The sequence below is a fragment of the Rhopalosiphum padi genome, chromosome 4 (genome assembly GCF_020882245.1).
Source record: "Rhopalosiphum padi isolate XX-2018 chromosome 4, ASM2088224v1, whole genome shotgun sequence".
Taxonomy (NCBI): domain Eukaryota; kingdom Metazoa; phylum Arthropoda; class Insecta; order Hemiptera; family Aphididae; genus Rhopalosiphum; species Rhopalosiphum padi.
In genome coordinates, this window is record NC_083600.1 from 24,805,230 (window position 1) to 24,825,900 (window position 20,671).

At 26.3% G+C, this 20,671-nt stretch overlaps 2 protein-coding genes across 3 annotated transcripts; one reads left to right on the top strand and one right to left on the bottom strand.

The window, feature by feature from the left end:
* Window positions 1-2,509: 2,509 nt before the first annotated feature.
* On the bottom strand, window positions 2,510-6,335 carry LOC132930463 (protein angel homolog 2). 2 transcript variants are annotated; one of them, XM_060996348.1, is made up of 9 exons: window positions 5,767-6,335; window positions 5,641-5,700; window positions 5,252-5,415; window positions 3,936-4,002; window positions 3,562-3,859; window positions 3,183-3,474; window positions 3,016-3,074; window positions 2,817-2,930; window positions 2,510-2,722 (listed from the first exon to the last, which is right to left on the bottom strand). In XM_060996348.1, exons 1-9 carry the CDS (start codon window positions 5,882-5,884, stop codon window positions 2,584-2,586), a joined length of 1,311 nt encoding a protein of 436 aa, XP_060852331.1. In that variant the 5' UTR covers window positions 5,885-6,335; the 3' UTR covers window positions 2,510-2,583. The 2 variants fall into 2 exon arrangements, with proteins under 2 accessions (XP_060852331.1, XP_060852332.1); XM_060996349.1 differs by having other exon boundaries at window positions 5,641-5,717; window positions 5,767-6,332.
* A 4,881-nt stretch (window positions 6,336-11,216) lies between these two features.
* LOC132929213 (segment polarity protein dishevelled homolog DVL-3) lies at window positions 11,217-19,912 on the top strand. Its single transcript, XM_060994398.1, has 12 exons — window positions 11,217-11,716; window positions 14,144-14,213; window positions 14,350-14,441; window positions 14,648-14,961; window positions 15,622-15,871; window positions 16,018-16,146; window positions 16,212-16,339; window positions 16,399-16,485; window positions 16,566-16,721; window positions 16,789-16,959; window positions 17,029-17,202; window positions 17,297-19,912. The coding sequence occupies exons 1-12, from the start codon at window positions 11,556-11,558 to the stop codon at window positions 17,539-17,541; spliced, it is 1,977 nt and encodes a 658-aa protein (XP_060850381.1). The 5' UTR covers window positions 11,217-11,555; the 3' UTR covers window positions 17,542-19,912.
* Window positions 19,913-20,671: the final 759 nt, after the last annotated feature.

A 20,671-nucleotide genomic window follows, 5' to 3' on the forward strand; every position in this document is an offset into this window, starting at 1 on the left:
TTTAAACCTACGGCTGCGCTTGTTAAAAACTTTCTGCAATAACAATAAATACACAAACATTAAAACTAAACTTCTTATTTATAAATCTCTAATCAAGCCCATCTGGACATATGGCATACAGCTCTGGGGTAATGCAAAAAAATCCAACATCAACAAGATTCAAACTTTTCAAAATATTGCGCAAAGGAAACTACTTAATGCCCCACCTTACGTCTCCAACCATTCTATACAACAAGACCTCAGGATGAATTCCGTCAAAGACGAAGCAAAAATTTATTATAAGCGTTTTCACAGTAGGTTACCCAACCATCCTAACCCTCTTATAAAAAATCTGGCAATCCCTTCGATTCCGGGTAATCCCGCTAGGCGTCTTAAACGCAACTGGTGTCGTGACCTGCTAAATGCATGACCCCTAGAAAATCCCCTTACTAATCTGAAACAAAATAGGTAGTGTCATCATTGGGTGGCTTCTTCCGTCATATTTTTCATGTTTTTATTACTCATATCAAATTTACTTATTGTTCTATGAATAGATTGTAAATACCTTGTAAAAATAAAAAAAAAAAAAGTTCTTAAAATTGGTTATATTTTAAATCTCAGATTTTTATTTCCGGTTGTTGGTACACATGAATAATATTTGTTAATTTAAGACGTAAAATAAATAAATAATTTACAATTTGTATTTACATTTGTCGACATTTGAAATTCAAATGCTTATAAAAAGTTAAGTTGGGTCATTAATGTTTTTAAAAAGCTACAGTAGTACCCAAAAATTTACGATGAATGCTACAAACGCAACGTATTTTATCCACTTTTTTCACTCGATCTTTTATAGAACATTTAAACTAAAAAAATATCAAGTATCTTTAAATCAGGGGCGTCATTTCAATATTTGCTAGGGTAGGGCATAATAATGACTGGCACTAAAACTATAAAACTTTTAAGGACATATAAAAAAAGGCGCTCGCTAGGTAACCCTACTCTCATTTAACATATTTTTATATATTTATAATAATAATTTATTTATAATTATAACATAAACTGTATCCACTTTTGTAAACATATTAGGTACTTATTAAATAACTAATCTTAAATCACGTCAATTATAGACCTGCATGGGCCATAAATTTATGGCCCAGCCCGGTCCGGTCCAATCAAGAATATTTTTGGAGAAAAAGCCTATGCCTGGCGCAAAAATAAATAATAATTCTAAGCTCTTAAAAAATTCGTTTCGGTCTGAGATTTATTTTTTGTCCTAGAACATTATAATTCATAATATTCAACTATATAACAAAAATGTTTGTGAGTAATAGTAGCTCGTGTACAACAATGTCATTATATTCGTTATTTGTGATTATTCCAACGTCGAACTATAAACTTATCATTTTAATTTTAAATAATGATTATTTGTCATACAAAAAAAAAAACCAAAAAATGCCCAAAGGAGATTTAAAAAATCCTTAAAAAACCCAATCCAACCTTGGTTTAAGTCCGGCCCGGCCCGAAAAGTTCTACAAAAAGAAAACTCAGATTTAACCCTTTTTTTTAATGCTCAGTCCTTGCAGGTCTTTAGTAGGTACCTATAAATTATATTATGATATACCAAAGACTTCTATATTATATAATATATAATATATTCTATAATGACTAGAACAGTCAGTAAAATTAAGATTATAGAAAATCCGGCTCATTTGGCTACTTTAGAATCTAGGGTCGGGCATATTCCTACCACGGTGGTAGTACCACTCCCAAATGACGCAGCTGCTTAAAATTTCTCAAAAAGCTAAAATATCTTGAAAATTTGTGCTATAGAAAATAATAAAATTAATGAAAATTTTAAATATTTATACGGTTAGTACTTAAAAAATAACCCATTAAAATTGTTTTTCAAAAAGCTTTTTTCCTAAAAAAAATATATAATAACTTAAAATTCAGTGAACCTTTATCAACCATGTCATTTTGTGCCTATTTAGTTTTATTGAATAATATTCTGTTTAATGAAAAGACATCATATCTGCATGTATTGTCTTTGTATCACTTATAACATAGCAACTTTGTTAGTTCTAATATTAGGGTAAATTTACCTATTATACAACTTAAAGGTAATGATATTATATAGGGTATCTCATGGGATTTTATTAATATTATAATTTTAAAGTTTTAATATTTTATATAGCTATAACTTACTTTAAAAATTCAATGAGATGCCCTAAATAATATTTTTATCAATCTTATTTTCAAGATTTCTAATAAGTAAATTGATTCTAAAATTAAATGTTTAAAACAAATTCTGCCAAATGCAAATTTATTATGTTGTACATAAATAGAGACAACACATATAGATAAGATGTCCTCTTAATCACAAAAATAAAATTACAAATTCTTATTAATAAATATAATTTTAAATTTCTTTCTTTGTTCTAAGTATGATTTTAATTAGTAATCAAACTCAAATAAAGAATGTTATTAAACTGCATATTATATGTTTAGATATAATAACTTTAATGAATAGTTATGTAATCAATTTTATTAACAATAAAATAGTAAACAATATCACACACTGAAGATCAAATATTAAAATTATTATTTTATTTGATAGCTAAATTTAGCAAATAGTGGTAGATGATCAGATGGAGATACTCTGTTTGGCATAGTTATTATTTGCTGACATTCGGCAACATTTGGAAGCTTCATTAATGTTCTCAGTTTTAAGTTGTTATTGCTATAATCATTCATTAATTAAATTAATTATTTTAAATGTATTGCTAATATTAAATCTAAGGATAATGCATGTCATAAATGTATTACTATCTTACGTATAAAATATGTAATCTACAATGGTCCATCGGTCATGATATGTAGAACAGCTATTATTGTTATTATACACAGAAGAAAACTTTAGGTTATGATACACATTTCCAGTCCCAAATCTAAAAACAATTTTTCATTAAAATTAAATAAAACCTGTATTACAATTTACAAATTTGTAACTATTGAAATATTAAATTTAAATACTTGAATTCTGACGGAGATGATGATAATAGTTGTTCATTTTTTCTTTCACTATGATGTAGCTGATATTTGTCAACAAAAATATTATTCAAATAAATAAATAATATGATAATAAATGTTTAGTAGTAAGAAATGATTAATTTATTTTTTAAATAATATATTTAAATTACCTTTGAATAAAGACCGTCATTAATTTGTCGTTTATGATTATTTTTTTTTCTTAATTCTAAAATATCTGAATGCTGACTATATTCAGTGATGCCTAAACTCTTTGGAATAAGTTCATTCCCCATGTCACATCTTCCACTTTGACTGTTTTGGGACCAAAGGGTTGGTTTTTGTAAATTACTATAATATAGAGCACCATTGATTAAAAAATCATACACAGCAGTATTAGGTTCCAAATTAAAATCTCCAGTTAATATTATTGGATGGTATTCAGGAATATTATGATCACCAACTCTATACAAGTAATTAAAAAATATATTATGATTTCCATTTATCAGAATACAATTAATAAACAGTGAGAATTAATATTATGTTTTTTACCCTTTATATGAAACACGCTCAATTTCAGCTAGTAATAAATGAACTTGTGCCAACTTAATATCATGTCTTTTTTTGTTGTATAAAATATGTGTAGTCGAAATAATTATACTTTCTTCGTCATATTGCCGAGGTGACAATCTCAACACAATACCAACATTGTCTCGATCTAATACATCTACTCCTGGTTGATTGTATTCTACAGTGACCTTTTCTTTTAATGTAAACTTGTTTGTTCTGTAGTAAATTGCACATCCGTCAGAATGAAAATGAGTACGTTTTTTATAGACACCATTATATCCTAAATATAAATAATGAAATTTTATAAATTGTTATACTTAACATATATTTTTTTTTTTATATAATAGATGATATACCTAAATCTGATAATTTCTTAAAGAACCAATTCAAATGAGATTCTTGAACTTCTTGAAAACAAATTATCTGAAAAAAAATATTTTATATAATTTATACATATTAATGACCTATTTTTTATTACACTAAATATTACACAATATACATTTAATTTTGTTAATAAATGGTAAAAACATACATTTAGATAGGTATATATTGTTTTTGTAATAAAAATACATAATATAGTTGATTTGAGATTATTACCAATTAATGTTTACAGTATTATATTTTATATTTTTATATATATTTTTTGAAAAGAACCTTAAATACTTGATATACTTGACACATAAAATATAAATTATAACAGCCTAATTACTACAATGACTTTTTGAGAAGAAGTGGCGTCATTCAAATTATTCGTAAAGGGTAAAATTTACAATTTAGTCTTTGCGTATAATTTTTAAATTTTTATAAGTAATTAAAGTAATTAAAAAATATTTAATTATTTCTATTAGCATATTTTAAAAAGAAAATGTACCCTCACATGTTCTTTGTTTTAATGTAGAGCATAACAAATCTTATATTGAGATTTAATTATCTTATATTATTATTATTTAATAAAGTGAATTGATCTTTTATCAAATTCAAAGGTAAGAAAGTAATTCAGGACCTCCTGTAATATTATTTAAATATTTAAATTTACAAGCACAATATGAGTATTTTAAAATAAACAAAATATTTATATTTTTAAAATATTCATAACTTGTCATTAAAAATTTAAATGTCAAAAGAAACTTATATGGGGCCCAAAATAATATTCTTACCTTTAAATGTTGTAATAACAGGTTAATTCAAAATAACATTAAAATTCATAGAATAAAAAAGATTATTCTGAACATAAAATGGCTATATTTAGAACAGAGAAAACCTATTTTGGTACAAAGTTGTCTTAAGAAGTTAGGGAAAGACCATTTTAACCACATATTTAAGGCAACAAAATATTATATAAATGTATTAAAATGTTTGTCACTATTTAACTTATCTACTTATTATTTATAATTATGCATATTATGAAATTTATAAAATTGTATTAATAATAATGTATACAGAAAGAATTCAGTTACAGAAAAATTAACCATAAATAACTAATATATTTATAAAGATACAAGTTATGGTTAAGTGATTGCTCTCTTTGCCACTAATGTCTAATAAGAGTTACCAGTGCATTGTCAATGTCAATATACATATGTCACTTAATTATTAAATATTTATATGTTTAGCATATTAACTTAGAATAAAAATTTAAAACTACATCCTTTAACTAAAAAATAATACATACATCTGCATTAAATTGTTTAATTTCATTTAACAAAAGTTGCCTTCGATAGTTCCATTCCAACACACGCACATCTGACCAATCATATAAAAATGCATTTTTTTCTAGTAACTCTTGAGCCAGTATATTATATGATAATAAACTAAAATTAAAAGACTTGTATTTGGCTGAAAATAAAAAAATATTAAATAGTAATTGTTTTATAATTGTAAACATATTTTTACTTCTGTAATTTATCCCATAGTTTTTATGTAAAAATATTTATAATCCTCATGTTAATCTGTTAAAACTATTGTAAATTGTCTACAAATCCATAGATATAGATAGCCTATGGCTAGGAATGTCTTATTTGGATTATAATAATAAAAATAATACTTATTGTAATAACTTACTATGATTATGGTAGTGTACAAAAGGTCTAACATAATTCATGTAATCCTTCATGTTGAAACCTGAAAATTGTTTATTTCTAAATGAGAGATAGTAGATGAATGTTTTCAAAAACAACAGAAACTTACTGCATGACTGTTGTGGAAAGACAGCAGGCAAAATTAGCAATTGGACATAAACGACACAGACATATTTTATTAAATTTGTTGGTAATATTAATATACATAAAAGTAACAAGAATAACATAAATATTATAACAAAAATACTTGAATGATCAAACTAGTTAAGGACACAGCACAATTCAATAAAAAATTTAAGAATATAGTTAAAGTAACAGTAACTATTATAGTTTGGTTTAATGAACATAGAACATATCAAAAATGTAATTAATATAAAAGTATAATATTATAGTTAGTACTTAGTACAAAGAATGTCTGAATCTGTATAGAATAAATAAAAAATTTAAGATTGCCAATTAGCTATCTGTCCATTGGCCATGTGATAGCAATAAAAACTGATAAAAGTGATAAAACGTTAAAAACCCATGTATGATAAACTCATATCTTATTCATATCTTAGTCTATGGATAAACTATAGACCCATTAACTACTAGAAGATGCTAAGCCCGCATGTGTTGTCTTTATCTTACAAATGTAAAACATTACAAATACTGTTTTACGCGGCAAAGAACCAAGACTACCGTTTAACTTAGAAACGAAATTTTTACCACTTAAAACCAGATAATAATATAATAATTATAATATTATCTATGCACAAAAATGAAAACCTTGGTTGTGAAATATCGTTATTCGTTTCTATTTTTCGATATCAGAACTACAAAAAAAGTTATTCAAGTTTGAAAAACACAAAATTAATGGATTTTGAACAATAAGAACTTTTTTTATATAAGTGATTTATCAAAAAAATTAAAACTATATTTCCTAAATAATATTCCCAACTACTTATATTGTATATTAATAGAACAATTTGTTCATGAGTGGTTCTATCTTGCGTAAAACAGTTTTTGCTAAGTTTTATATTTTTAAAACTTCTACACATGCAGCCATGTGGGTGTAACGTCCTATAGGCTATATGTATTAAACCATGGTCCATGATTCAATTATTTAATCATTATCATAACTCATAAGATAAATCAATGTATACTAAATGTAAATACTATTTTTATACTGATGCTTATTGTTATTGCTTGTACATGTGGTTGTGGTCAGTGGAGGATCCCGGATTTAATTTTTTTTTTTGGGGGGGGGCATAGACGCATAGTCCAAAACGCAAATCTTAAATTTTTCAGTAATTAACAAACAAATACATACAAATATGTGTATTTAACTTATGCCAATGGGTAGACGGGGCCGAGGCCTTTCGGGCCCCTGCACCTTAAATCCGCCACTGGTTGTGGTAGTAAACAACAAGACAATAGCATCTAATTGACCTAATTATAGAATTTGAATACTATTTTATTATTTATTACTATTAGGTAAATTTAATCCCACATAAAAATAATAAATAGATACTTAAATTTAAATCCCGATTAAAATATTAAATGTGGTAAATTAATAATAACAAATAATAATGTAAATAATGCCAATGCCCAATAATGATAATATATTAATATTTAAATAAATAATACTAATTATAATAACTAATAAGTATTATAAGTGTAAGATAAATATCAAATTACTAATTAGTGCATACATTAAAATATAAATATTTGGATAGGTATTCAATATCAAAAAAACCATTCATCGTATCCTAAAATGATTTTTAACCATTTGTTGTGCGATTTGATGATATCGAAAATTCATCCCAAACATTAGAGGAACGTAAAATTTGATGCAAATATACCTACAGGCTACAATATATATTTTTAGAATTTAATTAGTGAACAATTTAATGATTTAACTTATATGAAGTCAGAAGTTTTGATATAGGTAATGTACACATGAAGATGTTCCAGCTTTTCACCGGAATCATTCATTCGAGGTTTGCGCTGTTTGCAGGGTATTGAGTGTTAAAAGAAAATTTGGGTTATTGAATTCGGTTGTTTCAGGTTAATGAACTTTCCTATAGGTTACGATTAAATGTAAATTTATTTGGTTAATTACGGTTAATTCGGGTGTTAAAACTAAAAGAACCCATACTTTATATCAATTAACATGAGATTTTCTATGCATGCGAATTTCATAATATAGTAATTTTATTTTATTTTTAAAGGCAATATAATAAAAAAAAACTTATATACTTACCTTTCTTCTGATATGACTGTTATTTTTATTTTGTTTCGAATTAACCCAAATATTAATTTTGGTTTCTGGTTTTGGGTGTATATTTTTCAATTGGCCATCGGGTGTTGTAATACGGGTTTGGGTTTTGAAATTTATTCGGGTTAATTCGGATTTTGGGTTACGTTCGGCCCGTTCGGGTGCAAAGCTAATCATGAAAGTTAAGACTTAAAAATGGTAGACCTATATAATGTATACAATAATACGTAACATTTAAGTACCTATCAAAGGATCCATGAAAACAAATTCCGACAGAAATGGCGTACCAATAAACACCTGGGTGTGATAAATGTGTATGATGTCCGTAATTTACAGACCGTAAATGTATATTACTTTACATATTAATTATCTACCGATTTTAAAATAATACATTTTTTTTTAACTAATTTGACTAAATTTACTCGTTCTAGGTAAATAATTAAATACACCTAAGTTCAGTGGCGGTTCCAATGGAGTGGTAAAAGGGTACCCCCCCCCCCTTGAGCTTATTATATTTAAATTTATAAAAGTATAAAAATGTTGTCATTGATACCAGTTTGTAAGAATAAATTCTAAATGGTGAATATTAATAAGTAAATAATGTTTATATTAATAAGTATGTTATAAGTAGGTATGAATAGTATCTGATGGATATATTTTAATTACCCCCCCCCCCCTTAATGAATTTCTGGATCCACCCCTTCATAAGTTAGGATATTTTGTCAAAAAAAAATTAAATGATTGTGAGCAGAGATGGTCTATGAGATTATACTATAGTAAATTTAGGATATTTTGATTCCAATATTAGCAATGTTTTATAATAAATAATGATGCATGATTTTTGTTTTTTCGTCTAGCGTAACCTTAAGATTAAGAAGCAGTAAAACTGCTTCAATATTCAATTTTAATCTTTAGAATAAGATTGCTATTTGAAAACTAATTAGTTCTTTGACAGGAAAGTCAAAAGTAAAAAAAATTAAATTTTAATATTTTCTAAAAAATTCTCGTAAAAACTTTAAACATTACATTATTAAATTATTTGTCTTTAATTTTCTGTACACATTATGCCTAATTTTTAAAATATTTACAGCATTAATCTAAAATGTTGAGCTCCGTTTCAACTTTTAACTTTTAGTTATAAATTTATAAATCGAGATTCCTCATAAGTTTAACTTTTAGTAAAATACACACAAGTGCATTTTTTTTATAGGTGTTTAAATTTATAATTTTGACAAAAATGATTAAAAACAAGAAAATTAAGAAATTGTAAACTTTAATGTAGGTAAAGTTTGAAAATCAAATATAAGGTTTTTCATAAGTTTCTTTTACAATAGTTAAAAAATACATATGCAAAAATACTAGTTATATACCTAGACAATAGACACATCTTTAAGTAACATTTGACAATGACAAAATTATTAATTAAATTTTTAAAACAATTATTATGATTAAAAAAATATTTTTCATATAGGTTAAACTTTTTCTCATTTTATTGATTTTAAGTACTTATATATTATTTTATTTTATTATACACAACAGAATTTTTAAAATATTGGATTAATTTTTAGTTACTTGTACAACGAAACTATAGTACTATATTATACACACGGGTTTCGGTAGGTAAGGTAGAACCATAAAATACTAACATTTACGACGTAGGTACCTACTACCTACTAACTATATATATTATATAAAAATATATTTTAATTTATAAAGGCTGCAAGTCCTTCGTGTACCGAATTGGAAACTATTACTTTATTGTAGTTTATACTGTAATAATAAATATAAATAATATAATATATATAGTGTTAGTGTGTTACTCAATACTCTATACATATATGACCTACTCAGTATTCACATACTGTCAACTATAGAGTATATTAGACTATATACGTGAAAAATAGGTTTAGACATAGAAAATAGATATAAATTTAGGTACAGGTCTATAAACTAATTAATTGAATTACCAAGTAGATATACTCATTATAAAGTCCATATCGATCAATGTTGCCCTTTAGTTAGATACTGACTTTTTTTAACTTAGATCTTATGCATGCAGGGTTGACGGTTGTTAAAAATAACAACGGTCGTCGATTTTATGCTGTATAAAAGTAAGCCAGAATGATTATTTTAGGTGATAACAACTGCAACACGACGTAGCTTGTAAAAGTAGGTAAGTATTAATTAGGTATTAAGATATAAACAACCAAATTAGGAATTACCTATCTGATACCTACTTGATAGGTGAAAACATTGAAAATAATAGTACCTTCATTAGTGACATTAGCTTCAACTTCTACAAGCTCTATACTTTTTACTCTGCAATTATATTCTGACTTTTAAGCTATAAAATATAAGCTACTATAGACTGCACTTTGCAGATTGTTATTTTTTAAACATATAAGGAGTTTAACTCATTTAAATAATTTTAATTTCATAAGTAATCTCGGCGCTCTAGTTTACACTTACATGCTTGATGAATATTATTATTTTATAACATATAAAATTGGAATAGTAATAGCCAATAGGTAATCGGTTAAAATCTTAGTATGTCCCATATATTTTTATATTTTTATTCCAAACAATTATCAGGACCAAATATTCAAAACAAATCATACGTTAAATATTTTAATTTGCACTTTGCGACAAGATCGCTGGAAATTTGATCCACTTTTCCTCAGACTTTTACCTTTCATAATATTATGAATTTGTAATATGTAACATGTATAATACTAGAGTCCGACGGCATATTTTAAATTTTCAAATAGTACCTTCAAGACGTCTAAATTCCCCCACATGACAGCGGTCTGTCTTAGATGGTTTGACAATTGACACCTAATGACCCAACGGACGATTACTCAAAACTTCAGCAAAAGCGATCGATGACATTTCAAAGTTCGTCATCGCTCTTTTAAAGTCGTATCAGCACTACTGCTACCACTCATCAATGATTATTAACCTTAAGTTTAGATTGTACATTTCACGTGACGAATGACGATGATGTACCTCCCGGATCCCATTTCCTATTTCTCGGCACGACATAATCAGCCGCGGAGCGCGGTTCGTGGACCCAACAGCAGGCAACATGGCGGACCGCTCGAGCACGGATAAGTAACTTGGCAGTCCGCACTCGTCGACGACGGCGATTGCTATTGCTTTCGACTCTCGCCACTCTCCGGCCTCGGCTAATCAATTCCGGCGGCCTATCGGCGGCAACTCGTGAACCGCATACCGGGAGCAGCACAGCGGCGATGGTGGGGTTGACGGTGCTGACGGCTGTGGGTGCGGTTGCGGGTTGTGGGAGGGGGTGAGGTCCAGAGCTCCCAGTGCTTTATTAAAGATTATTTATGTGTCGTCGTTCCCGTCCCGTCCGTTTGTCCGTCCGTGCGTGCGTGTGCTTGTGCGTTCTTCGCTCCGAGTGAAAACACAACAATAACAAACGAGACGTCGTGTACTCGCTGTTCTCGAGTGCCGAACAGGCTACTCGATCGCGTTTTATGATGGCTCCGCGAACGAAAATCTACGTACACGGGCCAACATCGACCGCGGTGGATCTGCGCTGATAACGCCGCCGAGTGCGTGTATCGTGTGAGTGTGTGTGTTTGTTGCGTATTACGGTCCGGATCCGCGGATCGAAAATGGAAGAGACCAAAGTTATCTATCACATCGATGACGAGGACACGCCGTACCTCGTCAAGTTGCCGATTGCGGCTGACAAGGTTACGTTGGCCGATTTCAAAAATGTCCTCAATCGTCCCAACTACAAGTTTTTCTTCAAGTCTATGGACGACGACTTTGGGTCAGTGATAAGGACCAACTGTGTTATTATTTTGCTAGTCGTTTTTTGAGTGCTGACGGCAACAATTGTTTAATATTGTATTATATATTTATATCGCTACTCTATATTTCACAATTTCTCCGTCATTATAATTCATTGTTGATATACCCACCCCACGGACTAGTTGCCAATACTCTGTCAACAATTGTACTCCGTATCTTGACTTAGGTGAAGTTATATTTATATTTTCTAGTATTTGAACAACTGACAACTGTACCAACCACAACAGTCCGTCGACGACTAGGATTAGGAGGGTCCCATTCCTAATTTGTTTTATGAAAAAATCTTACATTTTTTTTTTTACTTAGGTTCTCTAACCTTATCACCAAAACTGGGCACAAACTAGTTAGAAAGTTACTTTTAAAGTAAAAATTCTTACTAGTGCTTATTAAATCAGTTAGTTTTAATTAAAAAAAACTTTAATTTAGCAAATTAGTTTTATAGCTTAAAATAATCTAATCTAACACGTTGAAATCAAAAAAAATCTAGTTTTTTTTTTATTACAAAAATATTAATGCTCCATAAAATGTAAAACTACTGAGTGCCAACTGGATAATAATTAATAACTAGGGCTCGGATTTTAAAGGAAATGCTTCTTTTTATATATTAAAGATAGAAATCTAATTATTACACATAAATTCGTTTCACGTCAATCTGATTTCAAATAAACGAATTTATTTTGACTTTTTTTGGCTTTTTTTGCTGTTTTCAGTTTTTCTAACTGTGGAATTTTGATATGTCTGTTATGCTATAAAAATAAACATTAATAATATACTGTGTGGCGTTTCATCAAACGAAATTAACTATCATGGGTTTGATTTAAACAAAACCTCTTGCAACCTAACCGATTACTTCAGTCGATGTAGAGCGTTCGTTTTCTATATATAAAAACATCCTCTCAGATAATAGAGTCAGTTTCACTTCTGAAAATCTTGTCTAGTACATGATAGTAAATTCCTTTTTTAATTTAAATTAAATTAAATTATTTTTTTTCAGTTTTATAAATTATAACTAATTATTCATGTTAATTTTTAGTCATGCTTTTTTTTGCTTTTTTAAAGAATAAATATGCTTCATTTTTGCTTTTTTAAAACAATTTTGTGCTTTTTTTGTTATTTATTATGCTTTAAAATCCGAGCCCTATTAATAACTAATATATACATAGTACTTTATGATAATAGATTGATACGTTTCTTATAATATTATTTTCTATCAATCACTTATATTGTAATGCATGGTTTAAACCACAGCTATATATTATATATATTGATGTTTAAAATATTTAGTTATTACCTAAATATTACTATAATGAAGTAAAAAAAATAACTTTTTTTCAATAAAATAACTTTGAACTTTATCAACTTCTATTCTAACTTAAATTATTATTTTTACCAACTAACTTCTAAGCAAGTTACTAAGTTAGATATTTAAAAAAAAAAAATAATAAATAAATTTATATTCTAATTTAGTTTTTACGTTATCATAACTATCCATTTGAAAAAAATTAGTTTGCCCAATTTTGCTTATCGAAAGTAATTAAGTAGTACTGAGTTATATAAAATATCATATAGAGCTTTAGCTGTTGAGATGTAATTGCAGTCTTGTTAAGAATATTTTTCAAATGTATTCAGAATATATATTTAAAATACGTATTCAAATACACCCTTTTAAAAGTATTTGTATTTATATTCAAATACTTTATAAAAGTATTCAAAATACTTAAACAAATATTTCTTTTTTAGTTCAATAAATTGTATATTAATATATTTATTTTTATTAATAATTAATATTATTTGTAAATAGATAGGTATTTAAACTTATTTCTAAATATTTGAGTTAATAAATATAATACTTAAATTATTAAAGTTTAATAGGTATAAGATATTAGATAAGTACTTATACAGTATTTGTCACTAAGCCGTAACTAAAAAAAATGTCTGGGTGATCCGGCATTTTTTAAATATTAGTAATTGAAATTTGGAATAAAACTATTGAATGAATAAAGTATTTAGTATTCTAGAATAAAAATACAAATAAAAAGTATTCTTAAGTATTTCAAAAATACATTGGACATTGGTTGAAAAGTATTTAAAATACAAAATAGGAATTTAAATACAAGTATTTGAATACTTAACAAGACTGTATAATTGGAATACAATTTTATTTTTATAGTTATACCACCATGAATGCACATGTAATTATTCTTAAGTTGTCCACTATTATTCTTAATTTAGAATTATACTTAAATTATTTCATATAATTACTTATTATTAAGCCTTTAAAACTGAAATTATTTGTTTTTTTTACACAATTTATTTAATTTACTAGTTCTTAACTATTGTTTATTGAAACTAAATATTTACTGACTTTTTTTAAATTATGTTTCAGAGTGGTCAAAGAAGAAATTGTTGAAGATGATTCTCCATTGCCATGCTTTAACGGTCGTGTTGTTTCATGGGTAGGTTTATATTTAATTTCATTATTTATTGTTTTTTTTTACCCATAGTTACTCATAGTTATAATTTATGTATTTAAATTTACATACAAATATATTAATCTAGTACTTAAAGTTATTATTTCATATTTCATTTCAGTTGGTTGCTGCTGAAGGTAGTAATATCTCTGATGGAACATCCCAAGGCACAGATTCTGGTCATCATACACATAGAACACAAGGCGATAATCAGTTAGTATAAATTAAAATTGTGTACTTCTCATATTTATTATATTTTACAAAAAAATGTATATAATGATATCAACTATCACTATTTAATAAATTATGTAATAAATAAAAATATACTTACGGTAATATATGTTAATAATTATTTATTTTGTTAGTTACCTATTACAAATTACAATTTATTTAAATTAATCTTTGTATGTGATTATTAGAGCTGGTAAAGCAGTATCTAGAATACATCAAGAAGATATTGGAACATGTACTGATACAGAATCATCAATATCAAGTTCAATACGTCCTGGACATCATCACATGCCTCGTGAAAATCATCATCGTCTAGCAAATCCAAAGTTTCTTAAATATAATGGGTTAGGTATGAATGGCCATCCCAAACAACACAGACCGTATGGTTCATCTTCTATGCTGAGTTCTGAGTTAGAAACAACAAGCTTTTTAGAATCTGACGAGGATGATGCTTCAAGTCGAATTACCACAACAACAGGACGTGCTACTAACATTTCAAGTGGTAAATTATCATTATTTTTATTCTTTACGATAATTATATAATTATAAAAAATTATTTTTTTTATTAAAAAGCTCTCATTATTTCAAAAATTATTAATGTTTTTGAAATAAAATATTGAATCTTGGACATTTATTTAGTTATAAATTATTATATAATATAATTTCTTAAAGTTAAGATGAGCATAGTAGAAATATTAAAATTATTATTTTTCCAAAATTTAATTTCATTACATTTTGTTTTGGGATACTAAATTCAAAATATATATTGTCATTTATAAAAGTAAAAAACTTAAATAATGAAAGAAAAACATTCTGTTTGTGGCAGCTTCATGTAAACAAAATATTTTCAAATAGGTCGTTAGATAATGTAGTACTTTTTTATGTTAAAAAACTTATCTAGTATAACAATAATTCTTCATTTTTATTTTAACATGTTTACTACCCCAAAGGTGATGAAACACACATCGATTTTAAAATACAAAATATATACAGAAAATAAAGTATATTATATTATAAATTCTTGAATTAAAATTTGATGTTAAGTATTTTCATAAAATTAATTAATTTAAAATAGTAAAAACTCAAACATGAAAAAATAATATTTTTTTAAAATTTTTTTTTTAAAGTGTTGATCTTATTTTCATAATTATTTTTCTTACAGAATGGCAGCGTTTAGCGGGTAGTGGTCGTCGCCGAACTCAACAACGGCGCAAACGACACCAAAGACCTGCTGGTCCAGGAGGAATGTGCCGTACATCTTCATTTTCATCAGTTACTGATTCTAGCATGTCATTGAATATAATTACTGTGACTTTAAATATGGATTCTGTTAACTTTTTGGGAATATCGATTGTTGGACAAAGTAATAATGGCGGAGATGGTGGCATTTATGTAGGATCTATCATGAAAGGGTAATATTTTAAAATTGTTAATTAATTAATATTTACTATTTTCTTAAATTTAAAGTGGTAAACAGAAAAAAAGACAAAAAAGTCTGAAAACTAATAATATGATATTAATTATTAATCCACAATAAAAAGTTTAATTTTAATTTTAGTGGTGCAGTAGCTTTGGATGGTAGAATTGAACCTGGTGATATGATATTACAAGTTAATGATATCAATTTTGAAAATATGTCGAATGATCAAGCTGTTCGTGTTTTAAGAGATGTGGTGCAAACTCCTGGGTAAATAAATTATACTAGTACATTATATTTGTTATATAATAAAATTAATTTGTACTTTGATTTAGGCCCATTAAATTAGTTGTTGCAAAATGTTGGGATCCAAATCCAAAATCATATTTCACTATTCCTCGAACTGAACCGGTTCGACCTATTGATCCTGGTGCATGGGTAGCTCATACTGCTGCAATGAGAGGTATAATATTATACTATATTGTTTAGTCTTAAAGGCATTTCATTGATTTATAATTTTAGGCGAAACTTATCCTTTACGACCACCATCTGTATCAACAGTTACATCTACTAGTTCTTCTCTAGTGTCAACCATGGCAGAGACAGAAAGTGTGTTAATGATTTTTATCATTGTTTTTTATTTTAATTATAGTTAAAAATATATTAATGTTTTCTTTTTCTTTTTACAGTAAACGCTGTTTCAACTAATGCATTCAAAGACCTTCAGTTGGACGTTCGTACTACTGATATGCTAAGTATTGTTAGAGCTATGGCTAGACTTGATTCAGGTTTAGAGATCAGAGATAGAATGTGGCTCAAAATTGTTATTCCTAACTCTTTCATTGGTTAGTAAAGTTATATAATGTTAAATAATATTGTTTAGTTTACTCAATAAAAAATATTTTATTTTAGGTGTTGACGTAGTTGAATGGTTAGAAACACACGTTGATGGATTTCAAGATCGTAGAGAAGCAAGAAAATATGCATCACACATGCTCAAAGCTGGTTACATCAAACATACTGTTAATAAAACCACATTTTCTGAACAATGTTATTACGTATTTGGTGACTTACTCTCTGCAGGTATATTTTTACTATAAATATTTTATCATTGATTAAATTCTGTAGTAATAAATTAAATGTATAATATAGGTATGGACCAAATAAAAATAGAAGGTGAACCAACTGATAATGTAGGTGTTACTAGTCGAGGTGCCTGGGATATGCCATATTCAGGAACTTTTAATCCAAATTCTTCGCCAATGCCATTTAATTACCCAGGTGAACCTCCACGTTACTTGTTTGACAAAGATGAAAGTGGTTCAGGTAATTTTTTATTTTAGCTAATTATTGTATTATAATTAATTTATTCCCTCTATTTAATGTTAACAATAATACATTTAATTTTTTATTTTTATAGGTGGTAGTAGGTCTGGTTCAGATGTAATGAAACAAAATATGATAGGGTTAGCTATGAGTGACCACAGTGGCGGCACAGCTCAACAGAATTCAGTTGCCGCCCCATCAACTGTAGATAAGTCTAGTGGCTCTGAAAAATCTCAAGTGATGGCTCCACCAAATGTACCTACTGACCTTTCAGCTAGTCAACAATCATTCCGTATGGCAATGGGAAATCCTTGTGAGTTCTTTGTAGACGTAATGTAAATTATGATTATTAAGGCAGCAAACAATTTATGTTGAGGATTCAAGATGTATAATATACACTAGTTTCAATGTTCTATTCACATTTCTTCTTCATGTTTAAAAAAAAATAATATTAATAACTAAACATATTATTTCCTTATTAGAAATGTATGAGAAATAAATTGGTATTGTTTATTATTGCCATGTTCAAGTTATATTTTTTTTTTTTTTTTTAGAATCTAATTTAATCTAGACAATTTTTAGGTTTAATAAATTGAATATTAATTAATAAATTTCACTATGTATTTTTTGTAGACAAAAGTTTTTAATGAATTCAATTGATTTTTTTTTTTTATCAAGATCTGTTTAATTGTATTTTATTTTTATTATGTTTATTTTTTGTAACAAAAACATAATTGAATTATTCTTATAGATAAACCATAAGTGACAATTTTAACACCTTTTTTTTTTAAATATTTCAAAATTTCATTAGTGTACGGCCAATTAAATCAAGAAATAATTTAACAATTAGTAATTGATTCTTTTAGATAACATTGTAAGGCACCAATAAGTAGATATCTATGATCTATGATATAATTTTTTTAAATGATTACAATTAATTATCTTAACTATGATAGTTGATTAATATTTAAAAAAAAATGATTTGGTTTGGTATTATAATTTATAAGTATTTATAATTTTAGGAAGATAATTCAAAATATATTGTATTTTCATAATTAGTCACATAAACTAAAATTTGTCATTTATGGAGTTTCATTAAAAAGAGTAGAAGCAGTCTTTTTTCTTGTTTAAATTAACAATTTTTGTTTTAATGTATTGATTGACCCAATGATAGGTAAGAATTCTGTGTAAATAAATTTGAATTTGTCAAAATGTTTAATCATAGTCAACTTTTTTCTCCAAATTTCCCTTCTAACCTAATAAATTATTATTTATAATAATCAAGCATTTGAAATTTGTATGTTTTTACTAATATATTATGAAACTAAATTTAAAAAAATAATAATAATCTTGTATAAAAACTAAGAAACAACTTTAGTTTATTCAAGAACTTATCGCATCATTAGGTCAGTGGTATATCAAAAGTAAATTGTATCTGTGAAAATTAAAATATATGTACATATTGTACATAGACAAATGTGCAACCATTTGAAAAATATTTGTTGAACTTACCTCTATTACAACATTTTCTGTACGTAACCTCTTTCAATCACCTTAAACATTAAATAAATAAAATATATTGTTAAATATAGAAAACTAAAATTGGGTTTAAGTGGTAAATATAATTTGTAAGAATCATTGTTATGTCAATTCAGTTTTCAATTCTTATTATCTAATAATAATTAACAATTATCTTACCATGGTATGATTTTAAAGAAACTAATTATAATTATTTAACTCGTTTTTATATGAAGAAGAACAATTTTGTCTAATCAACATATTATTTTAATAATTTTATTCTTTTAAAAAATTAATATTTTTAATTATTTGATTTTGTTTGATATAATATATTCAACAAGTATTACAATAATGGCTTCTTCTCTTTAGCTGTCGTATATTTTTATTTAAACAATAATTGCTTAATAATATTTCAGACACTAAAGTTTATACACTGATTTTATTTCTGTTATCGTGGTTATAAGATTGTAAATAGTTTTTTCTATTAGCCATAATAATTTAGCTAACAGTAAACGGCCTAACATATTTTTAACTGTAAAATAATACATAAAAGATACACATAACAAATTATGAACAGTCAATTATTTACTTTTGATGTTCATATATACAAAATCTGGTAACTAATAAATAATTTTGTGGAACTTATTCCTCATACATAGTTTATTCCTCGGAATTTGTGAAGTACATTAACTGTATTGATATATTTTTTTTTTTTTTTATTAGCATTTAAGTTTTAACACATATTTTACTGTTACAACATAAGACTGTGATAAAATAATCCAAACTCAGTTTTTAAATTTGGTTAATTGCTTTATTTTTATGTTTATATAAGTTTTCCGATATGAAGACATTTTTTTGTTTTTTGATACAGGGTAAGAATTATCAATGTATACGTTGTGTATTTTATGGTGGCATAACCTTTTATGCTTTTAATATTTTATTATTTTTATTTAATGTGTTTAAAATTGAAAATAAGTAAATAACTGTTGCATGCCAAATTATTATTTATACTGTCTGAGTGACTTTTTTGTAACAATTATTGTAATGTACCTAATAAATCTTCTTTCTGTAGCCAAACCAAGACTTATTAATTAAAAGTAGAATAGACAAATAAAATAAAATTTTTTTTTAAAAAAAAACCCTTGTAACTAATAACTATTCATTTTGTAAAAAATATATTGTATACATTTAATTTGTTTTTTTTTCAAGTTATATATAAAACTAATAGTTATGAACCATTGATTTTTATAATATATTCAGTTATTTTTATTAACATAGTGTATGAAACCAAGAATATAAATTATAGTTTTAATAAAAGTAATTTGTAGATTTCTTTTATATTAGTTTAAATTCAGAAGGATACATTTTAAAAACATAAATATAATTTATGAATATTCTCATGAATCATTTATTGTATTTTTCCATTGAATTAAGTATTGCTTATTTTTTTGTTGATAATGTACAATTTCTTGTCCTTGTAAAAAAAAAAAAATGATATTAAATATTATATTATAATATTTTATGATTTAATTTAGTATTTCTTATTTGTCTATAATTCATTTAAGATTCAAAACCTGTAACAATCCATTTAAGAAATATATACACACACATTCATTAAGTATATTAAGTATACAATTCAAAATGTGGCATTAAAGATTTATTTTTAAATCAGTTCTCTTGCTCTTATTTATTTTCCCACAACCATTTGTGCCATAAGTTACTCTAATTACTCTAATTATTATAATATAACAACCATAATGACTAAAGATGTCATCATATTATCAATAGGTTATATAGTTACCTAATTATGGAATTCTTCTTGTTAAGGCTAAATTAGATTGTGTTACTGTCCTTTTACATTAACAATGATATTAAACAAGACTTTCAAGGTAGATTATGATAAAATAATTAAATTTATTTCTTGCTATTTTATATTATATTTTATCATTTG

What these genes read in the sequence shown, in the direction of transcription:
- LOC132930463 (XM_060996348.1), bottom strand. Translation starts at nt 5,884, where the DNA reads ATGTTATTCTTGTTACTTTTATGTATATTAATATTACCAACAAATTTA. An exon ending in TGTACACTACCATAATCATA is followed by an intron (nt 5,416 to 5,640) that starts GTAAGTTATTAC and finishes TTTTATTTTCAG; the next exon opens with CCAAATACAAGTCTTTTAAT. An exon ending in GAGCGTGTTTCATATAAAGG is followed by an intron (nt 3,475 to 3,561) that starts GTAAAAAACATA and finishes TTACTTGTATAG; the next exon opens with AGTTGGTGATCATAATATTC.
- LOC132929213 (XM_060994398.1), top strand. Translation starts at nt 11,556, where the DNA reads ATGGAAGAGACCAAAGTTATCTATCACATCGATGACGAGGACACGCCG. An exon ending in AACCATGGCAGAGACAGAAA is followed by an intron (nt 16,486 to 16,565) that starts GTGTGTTAATGA and finishes TTCTTTTTACAG; the next exon opens with TAAACGCTGTTTCAACTAAT. An exon ending in TATTCCTAACTCTTTCATTG is followed by an intron (nt 16,722 to 16,788) that starts GTTAGTAAAGTT and finishes ATTTTATTTTAG; the next exon opens with GTGTTGACGTAGTTGAATGG.